The 23,210-nt window shown below is 49.7% G+C and overlaps 10 protein-coding genes across 10 annotated transcripts; 5 read left to right on the plus strand and 5 right to left on the minus strand.

The window, feature by feature from the left end:
• Nucleotides 1-1,812: 1,812 nt before the first annotated feature.
• On the minus strand, nucleotides 1,813-2,820 carry VFPPC_07924 (phospholipase D; the record flags this gene model as incomplete). The annotated part of the gene is made up of 1 exon (XM_018286711.1): nucleotides 1,813-2,820. The coding sequence occupies one exon, from the start codon at nucleotides 2,818-2,820 to the stop codon at nucleotides 1,813-1,815; it is 1,008 nt and encodes a 335-aa protein (XP_018143442.1).
• A 916-nt stretch (nucleotides 2,821-3,736) lies between these two features.
• VFPPC_07925 (hypothetical protein) lies at nucleotides 3,737-5,001 on the minus strand (the record flags this gene model as incomplete). Its single annotated transcript, XM_018286712.1, has 2 exons — nucleotides 3,737-4,860; nucleotides 4,923-5,001. 2 exons carry the CDS (start codon nucleotides 4,999-5,001, stop codon nucleotides 3,737-3,739), a joined length of 1,203 nt encoding a protein of 400 aa, XP_018143443.1.
• Nucleotides 5,002-6,601: 1,600 nt separating this feature from the next.
• VFPPC_07926 (hypothetical protein) lies at nucleotides 6,602-8,247 on the minus strand (the record flags this gene model as incomplete). The annotated part of the gene is made up of 4 exons (XM_018286713.1): nucleotides 6,602-6,991; nucleotides 7,044-7,889; nucleotides 7,952-8,029; nucleotides 8,071-8,247. 4 exons carry the CDS (start codon nucleotides 8,245-8,247, stop codon nucleotides 6,602-6,604), a joined length of 1,491 nt encoding a protein of 496 aa, XP_018143444.1.
• Nucleotides 8,248-9,044: 797 nt separating this feature from the next.
• Nucleotides 9,045-9,365, plus strand: VFPPC_07927 (hypothetical protein; the record flags this gene model as incomplete). The annotated part of the gene is made up of 1 exon (XM_018286714.1): nucleotides 9,045-9,365. One exon carries the CDS (start codon nucleotides 9,045-9,047, stop codon nucleotides 9,363-9,365), a length of 321 nt encoding a protein of 106 aa, XP_018143445.1.
• A 316-nt stretch (nucleotides 9,366-9,681) lies between these two features.
• On the plus strand, nucleotides 9,682-9,993 carry VFPPC_07928 (hypothetical protein; the record flags this gene model as incomplete). The annotated part of the gene is made up of 1 exon (XM_018286715.1): nucleotides 9,682-9,993. One exon carries the CDS (start codon nucleotides 9,682-9,684, stop codon nucleotides 9,991-9,993), a length of 312 nt encoding a protein of 103 aa, XP_018143446.1.
• Nucleotides 9,994-10,175: 182 nt separating this feature from the next.
• VFPPC_07929 (mediator complex, subunit Med11) lies at nucleotides 10,176-10,709 on the minus strand (the record flags this gene model as incomplete). Its single annotated transcript, XM_018286716.1, has 1 exon — nucleotides 10,176-10,709. One exon carries the CDS (start codon nucleotides 10,707-10,709, stop codon nucleotides 10,176-10,178), a length of 534 nt encoding a protein of 177 aa, XP_018143447.1.
• Nucleotides 10,710-11,693: 984 nt separating this feature from the next.
• VFPPC_07930 (transcription initiation factor TFIID subunit) lies at nucleotides 11,694-14,458 on the plus strand (the record flags this gene model as incomplete). The annotated part of the gene is made up of 4 exons (XM_018286717.1): nucleotides 11,694-11,837; nucleotides 12,219-12,401; nucleotides 12,456-13,261; nucleotides 13,324-14,458. The coding sequence occupies 4 exons, from the start codon at nucleotides 11,694-11,696 to the stop codon at nucleotides 14,456-14,458; spliced, it is 2,268 nt and encodes a 755-aa protein (XP_018143448.1).
• Nucleotides 14,459-15,145: 687 nt separating this feature from the next.
• VFPPC_07931 (sorting nexin 3) lies at nucleotides 15,146-16,942 on the plus strand (the record flags this gene model as incomplete). Its single annotated transcript, XM_018286718.1, has 3 exons — nucleotides 15,146-15,673; nucleotides 15,733-16,716; nucleotides 16,787-16,942. 3 exons carry the CDS (start codon nucleotides 15,146-15,148, stop codon nucleotides 16,940-16,942), a joined length of 1,668 nt encoding a protein of 555 aa, XP_018143449.1.
• Nucleotides 16,943-17,276: 334 nt separating this feature from the next.
• VFPPC_07932 (mitochondrial ribosomal protein) lies at nucleotides 17,277-17,747 on the minus strand (the record flags this gene model as incomplete). The annotated part of the gene is made up of 1 exon (XM_018286719.1): nucleotides 17,277-17,747. The coding sequence occupies one exon, from the start codon at nucleotides 17,745-17,747 to the stop codon at nucleotides 17,277-17,279; it is 471 nt and encodes a 156-aa protein (XP_018143450.1).
• A 3,239-nt stretch (nucleotides 17,748-20,986) lies between these two features.
• VFPPC_07934 (heat shock protein 82) lies at nucleotides 20,987-23,163 on the plus strand (the record flags this gene model as incomplete). Its single annotated transcript, XM_018286720.1, has 2 exons — nucleotides 20,987-21,244; nucleotides 21,307-23,163. The coding sequence occupies 2 exons, from the start codon at nucleotides 20,987-20,989 to the stop codon at nucleotides 23,161-23,163; spliced, it is 2,115 nt and encodes a 704-aa protein (XP_018143451.1).
• Between the last annotated feature and the right edge of the window lie 47 nt (nucleotides 23,164-23,210).

The following is a 23,210-nucleotide window of genomic DNA, read 5'->3' on the forward strand; positions in this document are numbered from 1 at the left end:
TGGATGAAGTAAATCCCCAAAGAATTGTGCTCATATTGATCAGAGACAAACCAGCTACGTATCTACGTAGCTAGTGAAAATAATTCCTGTCCATCCTGAAATCTCTCGTCGTTCTTAGCTTGCCGTAGCTCTGCATCTCATCTGACTTATAAGTCCTTCCTTGAAACCAACCTTGACACAGAAATGACAATTCCCACCGACTGAGCTTCCGCATTCCCACCCATGCGATCGCCTCTCAAAGCTCATAATCAGTCGGTCTCAGACCTTCTAAAGGCTGCGTAAGAGCATAGGGCAATTCACCTGCGTTGGATATGCCGCAAGTACTGTGTTTTGGGTCCTGATCCTTCCATGACAGACCATCTGAAATCCGTTTAAGCGCAGCCAATACTGCAATGATACTGTATCCATCCTTGCATTCCCGTAGTTGCTTTGGGTGTATATTTTTACAAAGAAGATTTAACTTGAACATCCCATGCCGCAAGACTGCGCATCTAATTTCTCGACAAGCTGGTGGCTCTTTGAGACACTGCATTTTCTCTGCAATTTTATCAGCAATGCTATTGAGTCTCTCAATTCTTTTCTGTTCCATCACTTCTAGCCTAATGTTAGTATCTTTCTGATGTGTACTTGGATAGATTGAAATCTTACCAACAAACTTAGGAGGAAATGGGAGGCCTAGGGTTTGCATTGGCCCACGAGCCCGCCACATGATGGAAGCAGTCAACGTCCGGATGACCTCCGTATGTTGGAAAACAACGGCAGAATAAAGATAAAGAATCGAATCTCTACCATATGGCGAAGTTTCACAGGTACGACCACTCGGTAGTCGCTGTAACCAGAATAGTGCGTAAATCCTGAGAGCCGACGTGCAATGGTAATAGTCTGCCAACTGTGCGATTTTGGCAAGCTGCTCTCTGTCAAGTCTTTCTGGAATTTCTTCGACCTGGCAGTGAATAATTTTCAGGCAGAGCAGAAGGGATTGCTGGCCCCAATCTTGAGCATCAACAACAAATAGGTCGCCCTCCTTGGTCAACGTCCCGCGCCAGGTCTTGCTGAAGAGCGTTTTGAAGTATCCAGAGGCGAGCTGCAGGGACTTGGAAGATATTCGGTAGGTTATTTTCCTGGTGTTTTTCACGTCTTTCTGACCTTGAGCTGCACTCTTCCCACCATCGAGTTGGTGGACATCTTCAACCTTGTCGGCATTGGCGCCTAGGGAACCAACCTCTGAAGGAAAACCCAGTCTGCCTTCCGTGTCTACAGCCGTTGGGAAGTGTTTTTTTGGGGTCCCAAGGCGCGAACGGTGCATCTGGATTCGAGAGGACCAGCATGACGTCTCCTTCTGGATCAACCTGATAGCGTGCGTGCGACATTGTCTCCTTGATGGTTGGGCATAACGAAGCCCATGAAAAATAAACAGAAATGGATTGCATTTCTTGACTACATCAAAAGAAGTTTGAGGCTTGGTAAGTTCGTAGTGAAGCCGAAGGAAGGGAAGCGGCTACTATTATTGGCGAAGCACGAAAAGTGAACGAGATGTGAACGGAAAGTGAATCTAGACTGGGTTTTATTTACAACCTGCAGGTGCATAATATCTGAATATGCAACAGATGTTTCGGTACTACTGTAGGAAACCAGGAGACATATAACGAAGAGAAACAATAGCCTTTGAGAAATTTTGATATGACAATGCTAATACCACCAACAGAATGACAGCAAGACAGAGTAGAGATATCACCAATGCAGTACAAAGAACAAACAAATGAAGAGACTCTGCCTTCTGATATCAACGACAAATCTCCACACCTCCAAACACTAATACCTGCTCTTCGCCCAGGGCTTATCATCGTTAGTTGCCATGTACCGAACATGCGGATGTCTTTCAACCCAGTTCTTCATAAACCTCAACGCAGAACGCGTGCGGTCAGAGTCCCCAAACTCAGTGTACCTGAAGCCGAAAACCAGACCATCAACGTTCACCTCCATCAACTTATAAGCGAAGTAAGTCTGTCGAGTCACCAGCGTCCAGCCGAACGTCTTCCCAATTTCACTCTTACTCTCAGCACCCTTCTTTAGCTCCGAGCAAATATAATATCTCTCTTCTGTGCAGTTGCCAAAATGAAACGCCGGCTTCTTGTATCCATACGACATGATCCGCTTGGTGACGTTCTTAGGCCCATACTGCTCAAACGCAGCCTTGACCTCCCCGTCCTGCCCGTTGATGCTGACTGCCTCCAAGTCATTCAAGTCACCCTGAATAGACTTGTACGCTTCACTCTCCACGGAAGGAAATCCATAAAGCACATGTATGCCCTTGGGCTGCAAAATCTCGCGTGCAAGGTCCCGAAGCGCCGCGAACGAACAATAATGGTAGTGAGGCGTGCAGAAATCCGGGTTATGAACGGCCAGCCAGACAAAGGTGATGTTCTTGCCTTTTTTGCGCTGTCCCGCAATGGTATCAAAGATGCCTTTGACTTTGCGTCCTTTCTTTGTGGGAGATTTATCATCGCGTTCTGTGAACCATCCGAATTTTCCTGGTGGAACGTGGTCGTCTACCCTCGGAACGACATCTAGGTGTAAGGCGTTGGCTCCTACTTTTATGGCCTTCTTGACGCTTTTCGAAGAAAGAGTTCTATAGGCGATGGCGTAAAATGGGTTGGGCGTGATACCGGGATCAATGTCTATCATTTTGGTGAGATTGCCTGGTTTCTGCATGTTGATGTCGACACTCTCGGCGGGAGTTCCCTTGACGGTAGGGACTTGGGTACAGGAAATGAGCGTGGCGAGCGTACAAAGGCTTGTGAGTTTGGACAAGAGAACCATTTTGGCCTCTCAAGTTTAGAAACGAGTGCGGTTCTTCAAACGTTGGTGAAATAACATAGCTAGCAAGAATGGACGCGGCGACCCTCGATGGCTCCTTATGTACCTACATAAGCTTTGACTTCATACATCGACAACTAACTTAGTCTAGTAAGGTTCATTATAGCGCCGTCTAGGGCTCAAAAACGTATGGCAGACGAGTAAACCTTAATACAACGTTTCAAGTATAAATCCATTGTCTGTTGACTATCCGATACCCTCACGGGATACTCCCCTGTTGTATATCAAGTTGTTGACGGAAGCAGGGTAAAACTTCCCATAACTTAGTGTTGCGCTTTCACGAACGCCATTACAAGGCAGTCCATCCCAGCTTGAGTGCATGTAGGTTGACTAGCAGAATATGGCCTGATGATGGCTGCAAGATGTCATCAGGACCTTTCGTAACTGCCGCTCAGAACAGAGCAGTCACGAGCGAGAGACTCAAACATCTTGTTGACTCAAGTAATTTGAGCCAGGTTATATGGAAGTAAGGCCGTCTCACAGACTACGATGCATAGATGTCCTGATTCTAGAGGAATACTGTCCGTCCGAAGCCCACTATGACTATATGAGTTACACCAGCAAACTTAGAATCCAGCTAGGCTATCAATCACAACGGTCAGAGTTTGGTCAATCATGTATATTAGCCTCTATGCATCAAGTCCCACGGCTCCCAAGTACCCAGTCCTCAAGCAAAGCAGCCTCAAGGTGAATCCTTCCAAAATCCTCTCTTAGCAAACCCAAATATTCTCATAAGTCAAAGACTCATCGCCCGCGTCATAAGCCGCGGCCATTGCAGAACCGTACCAAATCATCCTCTAGTCCCATGCATCTCGTCGCAGAATGCCACCCATAAGTATATAACTTCACCCAATAAGCCTCACTCCTCCTCGCTATACATCTCCGAGTCCGATGAACCGCTACCAAATTCATACACCTCCATGCTGTCCAACTGCTCATCTCCGCTCTCCATGTCGTCACCATTATCTGGCTCGACGTTCTGAAGTGGCCCCTCTGGTAGTATGACGTTCTCATTCTCTTCTTGATCTGCGTCACGGACATGTTCCTCACCTTCCTCGAACCTGTCCAAGCAAAACATCTTCATATCCGGCACATAAACGTCCACCGCACCTTGATCTCCAAATTCCTTCTCAAATGCGTTCTTGTTTATGGCCAATTCCACTTCTGGCAAGTCATCAAATTCTTCATCATCCACGGCCAGGTAAACTTCCAAATCCACATTTACAACTTGGCCAGAGCCACCGACTATCTCGACGTCGTGCACAATATTAGAGTGGCCATTCTCATCATAAAAGGGTTGGGCTGAAACATGATTATTCATGTATATGTCGTCGTATTCATTATCCTCGTTCTCTTCCCCATCGCTATCGTACATGTGCTTGGGGGCGACATCCTTGAACCAGGCCGGATCCTCAGGGTCGGAAGGCTGCGAGACGGTAGTTTCGACAGGCTCGGGAGTAGTAGCAAGCGCATGCTGCTGGGTCTCTTGAGTATCTTCGCCGCTTGTTGAGCCACGCAATGTTTCGTCAGATTCAGAAAGAGTAAGGTCTTCAGGGTCAACAGTGTCCCGGATATTCCATTCTGGTAGAAGCGATTTACCAACACTTATATCTTCAGTTTTAACGCCCAGCTCATAAGCCTGTCGTAGTTTTTGATTGCTCTTGATTCGTAGTTCTCTCTGCAGCAAATCCCCTAGATCTTGCGCAAGCTGGAGGTGAAGCAGACGCTCTTGGATGGCGCTGTGGAGTGACTTGTCCGTTGGGTCCCAATAGAGAGTGCGCCAGGATGGAAGACAGTCCTCGCCGATGTAGATTTCTTCTAGCTTGATGCCTTGTTGTTTTGCCAGCCTAAGACGCTCGTTGGCATTATGTTTAAACGCCTCTGCCAGATCATCAGGCACTAAAGCAGCTGGAAATGTATTGCCGAGCGTTGCCAAAAATGAGTCGGCTTTCTTTGACAGCTTCCGTGGTCTGGGGTTGATGTCTGGTAAATGAGTTAGTTTAAATTTGTTGGATAGGTCAGCCAGGTTAATGAAGTTTTCTTACCGTCGCCACCTGTCACCACTGTCATGTCTCTGGAACCTTGATCACGAACATTTCCATGAGTCCAGTTTTTGTGAAACATTTCTTCGGATCCAACTGCGCAAGATTCCATCTCATAGCAGATTTATGTTTAAACAGAGCATATGTGGTCTCGATATTTCAGAGAAGTCGTGACAGTAGAACGGTGAGAGGAGAGAATCAGCTTGTGTGATGCGTTAAAGAGTTAGCAAAGCCTCAAGGAGCAAGCAATGAACCAAAACCGAACTGCAACATGTCTGCAATTGCCATCAGTTAGGTGTAGGGAAGCATGAATGACCAAAAGCCATTGCCCATGAAGAAAGACAGAGCATATTCACTCTAAGGTGAACAATGGCAGAAGGTAGACATTGACCACGGAACCACGCTCTATTCATCAGCTTCCACACTGCAAGTTGGCAACCGAGTAAACCCAAGGTCGACAATAGAATGAGAATCAAGTCAAATCCCCACTCGATACCTTCCATCAACACAATTCTGGGCCCAAGTTCACTCTGATTCCTCGACATCACCTAGCACCTTCAAATGTTTATGATCCTAGTCCCATGACACGAAGCAAAACAACCTCCATGGTATTCCCTACTTTTATATATCCCCAACGCCATTCCATGACCATAAAACACAAATAAACCATCTATCATATCGACATCAACATGCAAAAGAACCATCCCACACCATCCCTCACATACAATCGCATCGTTATCATGAAACCCTCGTCAATCTCCCCTCACCATCACTGAATCTCCATCTCATTCTCCCCATTCAACTGCTTCTCCACCTCGGCATCCATATCAGGCGCATCTACACCCCGTTAGCATCTCTATACACCCAACATCCCAAGTAGCTTACCTTGCATCTCCTTCTCCCCATCAGCATCCATTCTCCTCTTCAGCGCATATCCCATCTTCTTTTCCAACTTCCTCGCCTTCTTGGCGCTAACTTTCGCACGGGGACCGCTCGTAGGTAGGATGCCGGGTCTTGCGCCGCGGGCAACGTCCTGCTTGGAGATCTTGTTCTTGGCCAGTTCGCTGCGCTTTCTGCGGACTTTTTTGGCGGCGGCTGCGCGCGCGGCGAGACGGTTTTTGGAAGGGCCGTTGGGGTTCTTGACGGACGGCATTTTAGAGGTGTAGATTGTCTTTGGATCGTGTCTATGCTCGTGGTGTAAAAAGGCGAAAAGAGATTCTGCGAGCTAGAAAAATAAAGTGGGATTCTCCAGTTGGGCGAACTTTCGGTCAGCGCTGAGTTGAGCGCAAAGAAAAAATTGCCCCGCTGATCAAGTCCCTGGCATTTCACTTCCCCCACATGGCTTGCAGTCAACCAGTTCTTGCAGTACACATGTGGCGTTCGCGATCGGTCCAATGTTGCAGCAGATCTGTAGTTCTACAAAGAATTGATGTGTCGGAGTTCACATTTACACCGTAGCGACGGGTTTGGGTATGGACGGACAAGCAAGTAGGGAACAGGTGAATGCCAGGAATTAACTTTTGCACTGCATTGCTATGCATGTTATACTAAATAGTACCCAATAAAAACCAATAAAAATAAACCCATGACCCGTACGCCTCTCTTGATATGTCTACCACCAAGGGAAAGAAAAGTGCAAACAATGGCCGCCAGCCCCCAGTTCAACCCTCCGCTCAACCCAGCTACGCCCGTGTGTGGTTATTCTTACCAAGAGTGCTTGGGGTGTCAATGCTGGGACGATCCAAGCTTCTTCTTAGCATAGCCCTACCCTCGTCACCCTCCTCGTCACTCATGAGGCCGTCAAGCTCGAATTCTTCAGCATCTCTCAGCTGACCCTCCTCAACAGCGCGGCCATTGGCATGCAAGTGTCCGTTGCCAAGGTCTTTCGTATTGATGGCAGGGTTGGCGAGTCGATCATAAAGGTGGATGAGCATGTTTGCGAATAAAAAGACAAGGAAGGCAAGAGAGAACAGGATCAAGATGTATGAGACACCGTCCATGCTGGATTGTGCAACGAGATTCATCTGTTCCTCGGTGGCACCCATGAACAAGAAGCCAGCAGCGTACAAGAGCTGCCTCGGGTTAGCAGGAGGTTCAACATAGGTTATCCAAGAGTGTACTCACGAATACAGGAATGTACTGGAAGCTATTCCAAGATCGCCCACTCTCCGAGAGGGATTGCTTGTCCTTCAAGACGAAAGCAATTTCAATGATCCGAGTGAGTCCAGCAGCCATCAAAGTCTTGCCAAAAGTGCTGTGTGTCATGGCGCTGACCATCAGTTCCTGGGGATGCGCCGACATAGCCCAGCCGGTAATGAAGATGACGAAGCCAGGAATGAAGTTGCGCTTGGGGTTACCGTCACGATCCTTGCTGAGCCACATGCCCGCCAGGCCAGCACACCACCAGATAACTCCCATGGTTGTGTGCTGCCAGTCATTCTTGACCCAAGCGGTGCCCCATCGATGTTCAGTGAAAGTGTTGACGCAACCCCAGGCTGCAATAACAGCGCTATCAAAGAATTCTTGAGACCGTCCACTACGCTGCATCCAGACCTGGCCAACAACAAGTATGATGGTCAAAATGACGCCATATGCAATAAAGGCGCCTCCCATAATGAAGTGGGCAGCGCACTGCCCAACATGCTCACCCTGGCAGAATCCAAGAGCCGTAATTCCACCAAAGACCATTTGTGCCCATGACAATAAGGGCATCGCCTTTCCAATAATGGAATGGCATGGCCGAATAAGTTTTCTGATCTTGCCGTTCAGTCCCTTCTCCCAGTGTCCCTTCAGGTAAAGGCCAAGAACCACCTGACCGATCAAGAGAAGCTGTAGGATATTCGCAAAAATCGAGTGGATGTTGTGGCCAACGAATTCTCGTCCGCCGTGGGCATGGCCCAAAAAGAAGCCCAAAAGGGCAAGAGCCGAGCCGAAGACTTGAGTGGGAACGTGCCAGCGAGATTTGGTTATCTGTTTGGCACAGTCAGATATCGGGGTTGATAAGAGAGTTCGTCCAGACACTGTGCACTTACTCCTAGCACCATGCCAATAGGGAAGATCACACCATAAGCAAACATGTTGATGAAGATGTGAATCCATAACGTCGTGTCCTGTAGCACAAATGTCAGCCCGGTCCTAGTACAGCACCTACTTCGTACGCATCGTCGTCACGATGGGTTCGAGGACTAACCAGTGGTTCCAGGGAGACCGTCTGCCCCTCTGGAATTTTGCTGTCGCCGTGATGATCATGTCCGTTGACCATTTTCGCTAATGTCGTCATGAGGATGACGAGGGACAAACTTGTCCCTGTCGACATACGGACAGCCATGGTTGTGTTTCAAGATGTTGTGTCCTCTGATACTCGGGCCTCCTGGCTGGGACACTAAAACGTGTCGTCGCGGCAAACGTGGCGTGTCGTTGGGTCGGTCGCGACGTAAAGCAGTCGAAAGATGGGATGAACAGGCGAATGGCAATGGCCGGTTCCGTGACGTGACAAGAATGCAGGACAAGTGAATGTCTGCGCTGTTTGGTGTATCCTCAATCAATACGTGGAAGGTTGAGGGGGTGAGAAGTTGGCGAAATGCAGGTGAGATGGAGGACCAAAAGGGAAAAGTATCCAAGAATGTCAATCCAGCAAGATGAGTAATGCCACTACTAATAGCGGCCAAGACGAGCGACCTGCGAACACGAAAAGGGAGGCGTTCTATTCAGGGGACTACCGCCGACATGCGAGTTATGCCACCCACATGCATTCTTCAGCCCATATTTGCCCAGTTGCCAGACCAGACTAGACACGGAGCATTCGGAACATGGATTGACATTGAATGGCTTTGCTATCAATAGGCACAAGCCCGGGCCTAGGTGTATGCGCAAGCCGATTTGCAGGCGTGATAATTGGACCAGCAGATGGGCATTTTGCGGGGACCAAGACCGGGGGCCAAGGATCAATTGTTGATGAGGATGGCCAGATCTCATTTCCACAGACACACATAATGCACTGAACGCTTTGAACCGTCTCTATGAACATGTTGCTCACATTATACGTAAAATAATATGTAGAATTCATTGTCCTTTGCTGCAGCTTTCGAAGAATTCCACGACACCATCCGACGCTGCCCAATCTGCATGTCTCCTTCACGCAGATGGCCAAGACTCACGACGAGGAAAACCTGCCGTCCCCAGACCCAGACCTATTTGCCATCCAGTAATACCAAACTTCAAAATCCAACACTTCAACCACAGTTAGAAAATTATATTACTTCCTTCCAAGTGTCACTCACCCTACCCTTTGCACAACCGCAACCGCGCCAGTTTGACTCGTTCCTTTCATCTGGTTACCTTTGTCGAATCCTCGGCCATTCTCGATTCACTGCTATGTGGCGCAATCCCTCGACCATGGACACAGCAAACATAGTTCATAGGCGATGGGGGTTTCTCCTGGTGTAGAATTTGGTTCAGTCCCACAAAGTACATGTTGATTGCTTTACAAACTCGTCAAACGAGTATCGCACAGTGTTCTGTGAGACTTTGCTACTTGGGCATTTATCTGTAACGTATTTGGCCTTGAGCCTGCCTAATACTCCCAAATGCTATCTTTCATAGTTGATATTGCTCCATTCACGACTCAATCATTGCTATTGAGAAAAACATCACATTGATTTCCTTGACATACAACACCTTCAAGTTCGTTCAAACGAAATACGACAACGATTTGCACAATATGTACATCTTCAATCGTCCCGGACTCCTCAACCAGCTTACAATGGCGCCTCTCACAAACGCAAGTCATCATATCTATACACGGGAGGCAGACCTTACCGCCGAGGCACGATACGGCATCATGATCGCACTGGCCATATCCAGCGGAGCGTTCTTCGTGGCATGCATCGGCCTCACAATCTCAATGTGCGACTGGCGAATGAGATATTTACATCTACGAAAGGAACTGGACGAGCGTGGATATGGTATCGCGGCAAGACCTGCAGCACAGCAAGAGAACCAAGCTGGGGAGCGGCAAGGAGGCGAGGCTCAAGCAACTGAGGAGCCGGCACCAGCAGTATCTGGAGCGTTGTAGTGATACAAATCGTATCATGCACGGTAGAAATGGACGAGAACTGCGGGCATATTATAAGATTGTTTTCTTGAAAGAAATCAGACTCTCAAGTATAATTGACCAATGTCAACCCCAAACGCCACTCGCTAAACGTCGAATGATGATGTATACCGCACCAGAAAGCCATTATTGCAGGTCTGCTGTTATGAATGCGTCCCCTTCTCTTCTTTTTGCAAGAATTCCTTGGCCTCCTGCCACAACTCTGCCTCCATGTCTCGTTCCACCCTCGTGCTCCTACTGTTCAGCCAGCCGACGTCCAGATTCCCAACCGTACCCACGCCATTTGGCTGTAAAGATGCTTTGGTGGCTCCGTTCGGACCTTGACGCGGCGTGTTAGACAGATTCACAATGCCCGCTTCCTCCAAAGCCATGATCTGTCGTTTCATTCTAACGTCTATACTATGCAGCGTGGTAAGAAACGAATCAGTGGCCGACTTGAAAGCTTCTTTTTGAGCAGTCGCGTCTATGACTGAGTTGTCGCCATTAGAGGGCGATGCGCTTGATGCTGGGGTCGTGAGCGCATTGAGGGCGGTGGCAGTTTGACTCATGAGTTGGGCGATTGACTTGTCGATGGCGTTGAGTTGGTGAATGTTCTCCTCAACAGTGAATGGCTCGGACTCCTGACTGGTCTCTGGAAGGTCACCCTGGCCCATGGTGATGTCGTTTGATGTTGCCATGTTGTAGAGGGTTAGAGTCCACTCTGTGACTCAGGAGCTCACTCGTCGTTCAAGTTGAAGCCGTGAGGCTTAGTTGTGTCCAGGGGCGCAGACAGGTTGGCGTTTCGTAATGTAATTTACGAGCGACCTTCGAACTGGAGAAATAAGCCAATTCAAGGAGTTCGAGCCCGTTTCGTGTGTGAGGCGGAACGAGTCCTTAACTTGATAATGGTTTGCTGGGAACAACTGTAGAGGACAAGAGTGTGATGATTCTGATGCCACCAGACTTCAGTGGTCGCAGCTTAGAAGTACCAGACATTGTCAGGGACACCATACAGTGGAGCCCGCCACCACAAGCATCAATAATCAATTGAATCCTCAATGGTACAGCTGACACCAGACTGCTACACCTCAATATTGAGCATTTTTAGATATTGGCAAAGGAAAACAATAATTTACCGGATGGAGTTTTTGGAATAAATTCAATAAATTGTTGTTATTATTTATTATAGTATCAACAATACACCTGATCATTTGCTCCTGTGAACGTTGGTCCGCTTCGGTCAGAACAAGTCAAGTCTTTCCATCAGCACCATGACTTCCGTCAAAACCTCGGCTAAATTCAACACTGCTGGTCGGCCCATTCAGCAACTCAACCAAGACGATATAAAGTTGACAATCCATCACCACTCCCAACGACGACAGCTTCACACGTCAACGGTCACAGCTTCTTAACGCCCTCTCGGACAATAGAGGGAGAAGCGAGAGTGCCCTTGTTGAAAAGGGTTGGTTTGTGGGGCCACCAGACTCAAACTCATTGGTTTTGCCCTTGGTTGATTCACCATCATAAATACCCATCACCACATCGCGAAGACAAATCGGACATCAAATAGCGCGTCGACTTAGTGCACGAATACGTGCTGCTCTCCCATTCTACCTAGCATCTCATCAGCACCGGCCACAATATCCTTTTACTCGACATAGCATATCCCAGACCACATCAGCATGAGCGGGCAGCCTCCCCCTGGGGCACCAGCTGCCAACTATGCCGCGCCGCCTGCAACATCCCCAGCCGGCCCTGCTCCTGCAACAACAGGTGCTGCAGGAACGACTGGAAGCGCCATGTCGAACCAGAATCTGAATCAGATTGTAAGTGATCAAATGAGGACGAAAGCTTTCGTTGGTCGCGGATGCATTCTCAACTATATCTTGTGTCTGTTTTCATGTTTCTCTCCATCAAGGTCTCTCACGTCACGACCAAATCATTGCTAGACGTCCTGCTTGCTTTCACCAGTCTCTAACCCGCCGGCGAAATATCCTAATCCCCTTTGATGATTCACCTCTGGACTCAATGTCATCCCGTCGTGCTCAAACATACTCACAGGTGTGGAATTTGTGATTTGCGCGGGGTTGTGAGCTTCTCCTTGTGTTCATTGCACGACACCACTTGGCTTACTTATCTCGTCGCCGCCTCTCGCTAACCAGTGACCTTTCATCAAAATTTGTTTGCTAACATTTCACGTTTGTTAGGTCACCGATTACCTCCTGAAAAGAGGTTTCAATCGCACAGAAGAGATCTTCCGCCAGGAGTCTAAACACTTAGGGCCAGATGGGAAGCCCATCCAGCAGCTGGCCAATATTGGCCCCAAGAAGTATCAAAAGGCATTCAAGCTTTTGAAAGAGTGGGTAGACAACAACTTAGAGCTGTACAAAGTGAGTTTCCTCAACGTCAGTGATGGCTTTCGTATGACTAATACACATAAATAGTTTGAGCTATCGAAGCTTCTCTGGCCAATGTTTGTCTATTCATTTCTCGAACTTGCAGGGCATGGTTACGCAGAGGATGCCAAAGCATTTCTTAAAGAATTGAGCACATACTTCCAAGCTGTGCACGCTGATGACCTGAAAACATTCTCAACGATTTCCTTACCACAGCATGTCGCTGAGAATCCTACCGCAAAATTATACAAAGAAAACAAATACCGAATACCACTAAACCAACACGCCACCGGTGATTTATTTAACTTTTTGGAGCGAGAATCCGAGCAGGGGGGATCTGTCATTCGCCAGCTGCTTGTCACCTATTGCCAAATTGATTCAACCGCCCGTGGCCCCATTACCCCTTTCAGCTTCGAGGCTGTCTTCCGACGTTCCAAGAATGCCGATATTGAAGAAGTTGACGCCAAAGAAGGTATTCCAGGTGTCAATATCGGGCTGTCTAACAAAGATATCCTAGACCCTGCTCAACCCCTCAAATTGGGCCCTTTGCCAATGGACCCCGATCTGCGGGACGACGTACGCGCCGAACTTGAGGACGAGGAAAAGCGAAATCCGCCTGTAGAAGGCACGAGTAGCATGCTGGAAGACTTTGACCAGAAGATTAAGCGCGAGGAAGATGCAGATGCCCCTAGCAGGGCCGACTTACCCTTACCGCCGTCTCGACCGCGAGACATTATGCTCGAAATGCAGAGGGTGCGGGAAAATCGTGATCGCTTCAAGATCGATGGCCGAACTGGTGGCGTTGGAACATCCGTCAGCGCATGCATGTTTACATTTCACAATACGTTTGGGACGTGAGTTAATGCCCTTTACTCTGACACTATTCCTCCCTCTTTGCTCTAACCAAATGTATTAGCGTATCATGCATGGACTTCTCCGATGATGGCCAGCTAGTCGCTGCTGGCACCAGCGAGTCTTATATTCGAGTCTGGTCACTCGATGGCAAGGGTCTTCCGACTATGAACGCACACGAAAAGGACGCCAAATTTAACAGTCGCAAGCTGATTGGGCATGCGGCATCAGTTTACGACGTTTCTTTTTCAGAATCAGCATCCGGTCCAGCTCAGAAGCTGTTTGGCGATGACGGCCGGCACAATCCTGCAATGGACGGCAGACCCAAACTTCTTCTGTCTTGCTCAGCTGATGGCCATGTGCGATTGTGGTCGTTGGAGTCTTGGACATGTCTCTGTCTCTACAAGTCTCATGATGGTCCTATATATCGTACGCTTTGGGGACCGCACGGACATTATTTTATCAGCGGCGGTTACGACAAGGCGCTACGTGTGTGGATGCAAGACCATGCTTCACCACAGCGGCTCTTGGTAGGACATGACACTGCTATATCTGCCATTTGCTGGCATCCCAATGGCATGTATGTCTTTTCCGCGTCTGATGAGACAGACAAGTCTATTCGAATGTGGTCTGTGGTGACTGGAGCTTGTGTTCGAGTCTTTGCTGGCCATGCCGATTACATTACAGCCCTTGAGTGCGCTCCAAATGGCAAGATTCTAGCCAGCGCCGATCTAGCTGGTAATATCTTCTTCTGGGACCTTAGCAAGGGCACTCGTATCAAGCGTTCACGCGGTCATGGCCGGGGTGGCATTTGGTCTCTGAGCTTTAGCGTGGAGTCAAACGTCTTAGCCTCAGGTGGACAAGACGGAACAGTAAGACTCTGGGATGTTGAAGAGCCTGTTGACCCCCAAAAGGCTGCTGCTCAAGCCGGCCTGGAAGCCGCTGCAGCTTCCGCGGCTGGCGATGGTGCAACCACAGCCGGAGTGGCTGCAGATGCTTCTCGCGCCAGTGCTTCCGCTCCTGGGCAGTCTGCCGCTGCCCCAACGTCCACAGGGACTCAAAAGAAGAAGGGCAAGGAGGTCATGGTGACGCATGATCAAATCAGTGCCTTCCCAACAAAGAAGACGCCAGTCATGAGAGTTAAATTCACACGAATGAACCTCGTTATGGTCGGCGGTTGCTACGATCCCGAGCGATAGGAGAGTTCGGTTGTAGACTTGCCAAAATTAGGAGACAGATCGTGGATCTGTGAGAGTATGCTTCCATCGAGGACACAGTCATTGGCCGCGCGGCGAACGGCTAAGCGCCTTAATAGGAGGAAGCTCAGCAGGGCAACAGTAGGAGAAATAAATGGAGGCACGATATGCACGGCGTAAAGGTATTGGACTGCCCTTGACCGGCGTTCGGGGTTGGTAATTTGTATCCAGGGGATGGCTTCTAATTTTGGGACGGAAGCTTTGGTGGAAAGACGAGAGTCTTGCTAGACTTGATTGCATCCGTTATTGTAAATGTATAGATAACTTCATGAGTGAGCCATATCAGGACTCAATATGGTGAACAATTTAGATGCAACAGTCTAAAATTTCGAGTCAGTATAACTGTGTGCCATCGTAGATTCCACCAAAAAATCTCGCCACGAGCAGTAAGAATATCATGGAATATACATGTGCCTCAAGGACATGCTTTGGGAGCTCGGCCAAAGTGGGGCAGATACTCAAGTTGTCAATTGAAGATGCCAGTCCAAGGTGGAGCGTTACGCAAGTGACTTGCGCCCACTGCCTTGAGCGTCACCTTCAACCACACCTCATCGTCATCTTACATCAGAGTCCCTTCGACTTCTTACCAATCCGGCACCGCATTTCCCACGCGGCCGCATATACTCAGCCATGGATGTCGAAGAGTCGCCATGGGCCGATTCGGGCCAGAGCTCCCAGCAAGCCTCCCAGACTGATACTGCGAGCTCCAAGCCATCAGCATCACAAGGTGCTTCTCCGGCACCTCGCCCATCGCGCGGGCCCCGTCGCCTTGTTGCTCAACCTACCCGACTGGAAGCCGTCGAGGATCCGTTGGGTCCTTTGAGTGCCTCAGCTGATGACAATGACGGCGCTTCAGACGCCCCGCCTGTACCGCCGCAAAAGGAGCAGATGGTAATCCGAACGACTATGCCCCAGCAGCAACAGCCCCGGCGGCCGATTGACCCTCATCATGTGGATGATGATGAGTTCAAAAGCCCTGGAGGTCCACGAGCACCTCCTCCAGTCGACGCCGCGAGACCGAGCAGCGTGCGAAGCAACACACAACCAAGTGTCAGCGTTGAGCAGGCGTCTAAGCCCTCGTTTCATATCACTGTCGGCGATCCAGTCAAGATTGGTGACTTGACAAGCTCACACATTGTGTACTCTGTCAGAACAAAGGTTAGTTTTTTCCAATCCCATTCTTTTCGAAGATATACTGACCAGGCCGTGCACTGTAGACCACTTCTCGAGCTTACAAGCAACCCGAGTTCGAGGTGAAGCGACGATACCGCGACTTCCTCTGGCTGTACAACACTCTCCATGCCAACAACCCCGGCAGTATCGTCCCTCCACCTCCCGAGAAGCAAGCAGTCGGTCGATTTGACAGCAATTTCGTCGAAGCTCGCCGAGCTGCCCTGGAAAAGATGCTGAACAAGACTGCCGCCCATCCCACGTTGCAACATGACGCTGACTTGAAGCTATTTCTCGAGAGTGAAGCTTTCAATACTGATATCAAACACAGAGAACACAAGGAGCCTATTCCTACTGAAAGCAAGGGTGTTCTGGGATCCTTGGGCATTAGCGTCGGGCGAGGAGACAAGTTCGTTGAGCAAGACGATTGGTTCCATGATCGCAAGGTATATCTTGACGCTTTGGAAAATCAACTCAAGGGACTGTTAAAGGCTATGGAAACAATGGTTGGACAACGCAAGATGATGGCTGAGGCGGCTGGCGATTTCTCGGCTTCTCTGCATGCTCTCTCCACCGTTGAACTATCACCGTCCTTGTCCGGACCTTTGGATGCGTTGTCTGATCTCCAGCTCACTATCCGAGATGTATATGACAGACAAGCTCAGCAAGATGTTCTGACCTTTGGTATTATTATCGAGGAGTATATTCGTCTCATTGGCTCCGTAAAGCAGGCTTTCACCCAGCGTCAAAAGGGTTTCTATGCCTGGCACTCTGCTGAATCTGAGCTCCAAAAGAAGAAAACTACTCAGGATAAGCTACTTCGGCAGGGCAAGAGTCAACAAGATCGCTTAAACCAAATGAATGCGGAGGTTGGCGAGGCAGAGAAGAAAGTGCATCAAGCGAGATTGCTCTTTGAGGAGATGGGTCGATCTTTGAAAACGGAGATTGATCGGTTCGAAAAAGAAAAGGTGGAGGACTTCAAGAGCGGAGTTGAAACATTCCTTGAGAGTGCTGTCGAAGCACAGAAGGAGGTAAGAATTAGCTTCAACAATCGGCGTGTGCGCCCCCTGATTCCGAACTATTTGCTTACACATTTGATAGCTCATTGAAAAGTGGGAGACGTTCTTAATGCAGCTTGATGCAGAGGATGACGAGTCGGTCTTCTATCGGCCGCCAGTATTTCAACAGCAGTCGAAGCCACCGGGTGATACGGCAATTGACCGGGCTAGGGCGAGGATGGATGAGGATTCTGACTAAGATAATGATGGCATCTCAGTAGCGGCTAGTCTTTTGTCAACAATACTCTTGTCACAGTAACGATTACGGGCGGCACCATGTGGAGTTGGAGTCGGAGCTACGCTTTGATCGTAAAATCCAGAGACATCATTTATTTATCTTTTGTTCCCCGATATCGTACAAGCTCGGTGGGCTGGTTATTGTACATATTGTGAATATCCTCCTCCAATCAATCCCATTGCTAAAGTCCGCACTCTATTCCAAACTGCCTTGCTATGCTCCTTTCTCCAGCATATAACCCCAGCCCTGACATCAATGCTCATTCTTCCACCATCACATTCCTTTCTCTCAAAATTTACTTTCTCCTCGTAGGCGACTTCTTTGGCCCCGAATCCTTCATGGTATTCGCATCCTGCGGCGCATACCCGGTAATCAAATCCGCAAATCCATCCACCGCCTCGCTCGCCGCCTCAGGCGCCGCCCCATCCTCAGACTGAGCAGTAGCGTCAAAAGCACGACCGAATCGCTCACGGAAAGCCGCCAATTTACCCGCCTCGTCCAATTCCACGTTTCGGAGGGACTTCTCGCTCGGTTGCCATAGGAGAGTGTTGCGGGTATCTTTGGCAGCGCGGTAGATTGGGTTGGGCGATGTGGTACGCATGGTGTAGGTTGAGCCGTCGGAGAGGGTGACAAGCTGTGTGAATGTGTATGGTCGTCGGGGACGAGGGATGAATGTCGCGTGGCGGACTTGGATGGCGAGGCTGGTACGTTGCCTTGTTGAGCTTTTGGCCTGTGCGAGAGTAGTTCGTGAGGGCGCAATGGCCATTGTGGATGGGATTTTTCCCATTATGAAAATACGTCCCGCTGGGGTCGTGGTTTCTCCTCTATGTGTTTGTGGTTTGAGGACACGGGCGAATGTTCAAGTTTTGTCCCCTGGGTTGTAGTTTGAAGTGATGATCCCTGAGCTGTTGGTGGTTGTCGCAAAATTTCCGGGCCGGTGCTCGCACCCACATTGCCTGAGTCCTAGTATGTGCCTTGCATGCTCTTATCGATAAGAATTTTGCCCATGCTTCGTCGAAAGCACATGCGTTGAATCCAGCCGCTAAACTTGCCCAACCCAGATTCGGTCCGGTCGTTCCTTCAACAAGCGTCAATTTACCTCTTGCAGAAGAGAATACGTTTCGTCAAATAGCATAATGAGCTCTAGGATACAATGAGGAACGCTTGCAGGAGTTTGCGCCATGTTCCAGTGGGGCAGTTGTGTGGAGGATCATCATGGAGAGGGAATTGCCGTGCTCGGCGGTCGGTGATTGTGGAGGGTAGGAGGGGATATTTCTTGATGCCGCTGTTCAAGGGCGCTTATGATGCTTTTACGGGAGCAATTGAGATTGGGGGATGGATAACGGGGCGGCAACAATTGCCGCTGCGCTCAGCAGCAGGAGAGTCTGGGGGTGACTCGAGGACATCCATGACTAGTCGTGAGTATCTTTTCCAAAGGTGCGGTTTACACGTCGTTTACTAATGATTTCTATCCAGGAGCAGTATCAACAAACTTCCAGACCTCAGCCTCACATCAGTCATGGAAAGTATCGTCTCCAAAAGCGCCGACAGCAAATCCGGACGCCGAAACCAGCCTGTCCGAACAAGTCCGCTCTGTCCTCCGACTCTTCACAAACCCAATCGTTGTATGTACAGCGACTCATGATGGTGTCCCTCGAGCCATGACCATGTCATCGTTTACATCATTGACGTTGTCGCCCACGCCTCTCGTTTCCTTCAACATTGCCACACCAAGCCGAACCCTGGATGCCATCACGTCCAGTCAAGAGTTCAACATTCACGTTTTGGCGGGCGATGAAAGCGGCGCTGCAGTCGCTGACCATTTCACACGGGGCAACATGGATGGTGTATTTGACACTATCGAGGGAGCGACCTATACGGCGGGCACGAACGAAGATGGCAGACCTTCAGCACCGTTATTAAAAGGAGAGGGAGTGCTGAGGGTTCTTCGGTGCAAGCTGTTACAAGACGGCGCTATGGGGGGCTTGGTGCGTGTACGAGACCATGTGATTGTCGTGGGGGAGGTTGTCGAGATGATACCAGGGAACAAGACGAAGAGTTTTGGATTGGCTTATGCGGATAGAAGGTATAGACAGGTGGGGGCTGTGATTGAGGACGAGCAGTAGATGGTTGTTGTGGTTGTTGCAACCCTGGTTTCCTTTGTTTGGGCGTTATGGAAGAGAAGGTGTGTACTATATTGTGGGCGTGTATTGTGTTTGGTAGACAGCATTGACGCATTCAGCGTTTATTTTTGTCAGGAGAAGGCTCGAAGCCAGCGTCTGTTTGCTACATAACCAGACAGTTGATACGCCGTCGAATAGCATAGTAGTTAAAACGCAATGCGGAAAGCTACCTGAAGCAGGACAGAGACAAACGAACAATGAAGTGTAGACAGTATGAAGCAATGCTATGGGTTACCGGGCAGCGCCAGAGTCAAAAACTCTATGTCTACCTACATACGGAGCAATTACTTTCCAAATGGCACTGTACTATGCTGATGCGTCATGCTCTTTTCGTCTGCCCTCAGGTTGAATTCGGGTTTGGCCCAACAAAGTGGATCCGGTGTCATGCAGGCGTACGGGACCCAGTTCGCCGCCCGCCCACCAACAGACCGGAGAGAATGTCGTGGAATACTCAGTATCTGGCACCTGTCTGCAGGAACGGGGCAACAAAGCAAGTTCTCCCTACTGTTTGACAAACACGAGAATTCCGGGCGTCGTGCAACGCACATTTGCGCACTCCTACGACTTGCATTTCGACGATTCGGCCGCCGACTAGTGGCAATGACGCTTTTGTCTGGCATAATGCGAGGCTGCAACAGGAAAATCCAAGTGGATGCCTTTGACACCAGACCCTTCAAACCGACTGGACTAGAATTCAAGTGGCACTAGGCCCCTCACAGCCTCGCCACAGGGACCAGTTGACCCCTCAGCCTTTCAGTTGGAGAAAAAAAAAGTGAGGCAACCAGACTATAGCAACAAAGGAAGAGAATGGCAAAAATGTCACTGGGGGAACCACAGACAATAAGCTTTGCATCGCAGGAATCATGATAACGCTCCAGAGCACCCCAATGTCTTCGCGAAACCTCTGGAACAAGAGCTGGTGCTGTTTGACAGCGGTGTAAAAGTGTCAAATCTGGTCAACATGGTCTGGTGGAGCTGACCGACTCAACCAACATGGGGATGGAGAGCCTTGTACTTTGAGCGTTTGTTTGGGGTCCAAAGTACTTTCTGGGCAGCTTGAGCTTGGACAAACGGCTCAGCAGGTGGTGCTAGAAGGCTCCAGTGCTTGCGCACCCTGGATAAAGGCGCTAGACCACACTGTGGCATCAGAACCCAGAGCAACGTGCTAATTTGGACTTACACCTGCAGCCGCTCCCAGCGCCAGCGCCCGGTAGCACTGCCCCGCAACCAATCAGCGTGGGGCTCGTCGTTGCTGTGGAAAGGCACCAGCCGTAGAATCTCATGGAATCTCGACTTTCTGAGGCCGGGAGCAAGCAGAGCACCACTTTGAGCAGCCCTTTTTTAGTTCTTGCCTTCTTTTCTTCCCCTCGACTTCAGATCTTCCCCTTCATCTCTCTCCATCCTCTCACATTCCTCCCACCTCTCAAATCTAAACTAGCCCATCGAGACTTTGTGTTCTCACTTGGAGCTTGAATCAAATTCCTTTTCTTTTATACCAAGCGTCTAGGTAAGCTTCACTGGCCCTGCGTTGTCCCGCCACCTCGGCAGCTTGCACTTCTTGTTTTCCTACTCTCGTCCCATATTCCTTGGGGCAGTACTTGTCTTGGACAGTGTTAAAGGCGAAAGCTGGAGCTAGAGGCCAATTGCCTAGAAGCGGTCTAGGATTGTAGTTCTTGCAAAAGGACAGCCTGCTCTTCGCCTCTGTCCTCACAGTTCCTAGGCAACCTTGCGGGCACATTTAACTGGCCAGTTCTCAAACATCTTGCGAACAGTCAACTAACACCTACTTTTACAGACAATTCCACTTTAGATACCCTTCACCATGTCTGAGACTTTCGAGTTCCAGGCTGAGATCTCTCAGCTTCTCTCCCTCATCATCAACACCGTCTACTCCAACAAGGAAATTTTCCTGCGAGAAATCGTTTCCAATGCCTCCGATGCTTTGGACAAGATCCGATACAAGGCTCTGTCCGACCCCACCCAGCTCGACTCTGGAAAGGATTTGCGCATTGATATCATTCCCAACAAGGAGGCCAAGACCTTGACCATCCGGGATTCCGGTATTGGTATGACCAAGGCTGTAAGTCACACGAAATCCCCAAAATAATTTATTGGGCGTCAAAACTGACCGATTCTGAATAGGACCTTGTCAACAACCTGGGTACCATTGCCCGCTCCGGTACCAAACAGTTCATGGAGGCTTTGACAGCTGGTGCCGATGTTTCCATGATTGGTCAGTTCGGTGTCGGTTTCTACTCTGCCTACCTTGTCGCCGACAAGGTTACCGTCGTCTCCAAGAACAACGATGACGAGCAGTACATCTGGGAGTCCAGCGCTGGTGGCACATTCAACATCATCGCTGACACCGAGGGTGAGCAGCTCGGCCGTGGTACCTCCATCATCCTTCACCTCAAGGACGAGCAGGCTGAGTACCTGAACGAGAGCAAGATCAAGGAGGTCATCAAGAAGCACTCCGAGTTCATTTCTTACCCTATCTACCTGCACGTCCAGAAGGAGACCGAGAAGGAGGTCCCTGATGAGGATGCTGAAGCTGAGGAGGTCAAGGAAGATGCTGAGGACGACAAGAAGCCCCGCATCGAGGAGGTTGACGATGAGGATGAGGACAAGGAGAAGAAGAAGAAGACCAAGAAGGTCAAGGAGACCACCATTGAGGAGGAGGAGCTCAACAAGCAGAAGCCCATCTGGACTCGCAACCCTCAGGATATCACTCAGGAGGAGTATGCTTCCTTCTACAAGTCCCTCTCCAACGACTGGGAGGACCACCTTGCTGTCAAGCACTTCTCCGTTGAGGGTCAGCTCGAGTTCCGTGCCATCCTCTTCGTTCCCAAGCGTGCTCCCTTCGATCTCTTCGAGACCAAGAAGACCAAGAACAACATCAAGCTCTACGTCCGCCGTGTCTTCATCACCGATGATGCTACCGAGCTCATTCCTGAGTGGCTCAGCTTCGTCAAGGGTGTTGTCGACTCTGAGGATCTTCCCCTCAACTTGTCTCGTGAGACTCTCCAGCAGAACAAGATCATGAAGGTCATCAAGAAGAACATTGTCAAGAAGTCTCTTGAGCTCTTCCAGGAGATTGCTGAGGACAAGGAACAGTTCGACAAGTTCTACAGTGCCTTCTCCAAGAACTTGAAGCTCGGTATCCACGAGGATTCTCAGAACCGCCAGGTCCTTGCCAAGCTCCTGCGTTTCAACTCCACCAAGTCTGGCGATGAGATGACCTCTCTGTCCGACTACGTCACTCGCATGCCCGAGCACCAGAAGAACATGTACTACATCACTGGCGAGTCTATCAAGGCCGTCTCCAAGTCCCCCTTCCTTGACACCCTCAAGGAGAAGGGTTTCGAGGTCCTCTTCCTTGTTGACCCCATTGACGAGTACGCCATGACTCAGCTCAAGGAGTTCGAGGAGAAGAAGCTCGTTGATATTACCAAGGACTTCGAGCTCGAGGAGACCGACGAGGAGAAGAAGGCTCGTGAGGAAGAGGAGAAGGAATACGAGAGCCTGGCCAAGAGCCTGAAGAATGTCCTCGGCGAGAAGGTCGAGAAGGTCGTCGTCAGCCAGAAGCTCGGCCTCTCCCCTTGCGCCATCCGAACTGGCCAGTTCGGTTGGTCTGCCAACATGGAGCGTATCATGAAGGCTCAGGCTCTCCGTGACACCTCCATGTCCAGCTACATGTCTTCCAAGAAGACCTTTGAGATCTCCCCCAAGTCTCCTATCATCCAGGAGCTCAAGAAGAAGGTTGAGGCTGATGGTGAGAACGACCGCACTGTCAAGTCCATCGTCCAGCTTCTGTTCGAGACCTCCTTGCTCGTCTCTGGCTTCACCATTGAGGAGCCCGCTGGCTTCGCTGAGCGCATTCATAAGCTCGTCCAGCTCGGTCTTAACATTGAGGAGGACGACTCCGCCCCCACTGAGGCCCCTGCCGAGGCTGCCCCTGCCGCCGAGACTGGTGACAGCGCCATGGAGGAGGTTGACTAAATGTCTTCAGCATGTACACTTGAACAGAAGATATAAAAAAGTTTACA

This window comes from Pochonia chlamydosporia, chromosome 4 (genome assembly GCF_001653235.2).
Source record: "Pochonia chlamydosporia 170 chromosome 4, whole genome shotgun sequence".
Classification (NCBI taxonomy): domain Eukaryota; kingdom Fungi; phylum Ascomycota; class Sordariomycetes; order Hypocreales; family Clavicipitaceae; genus Pochonia; species Pochonia chlamydosporia.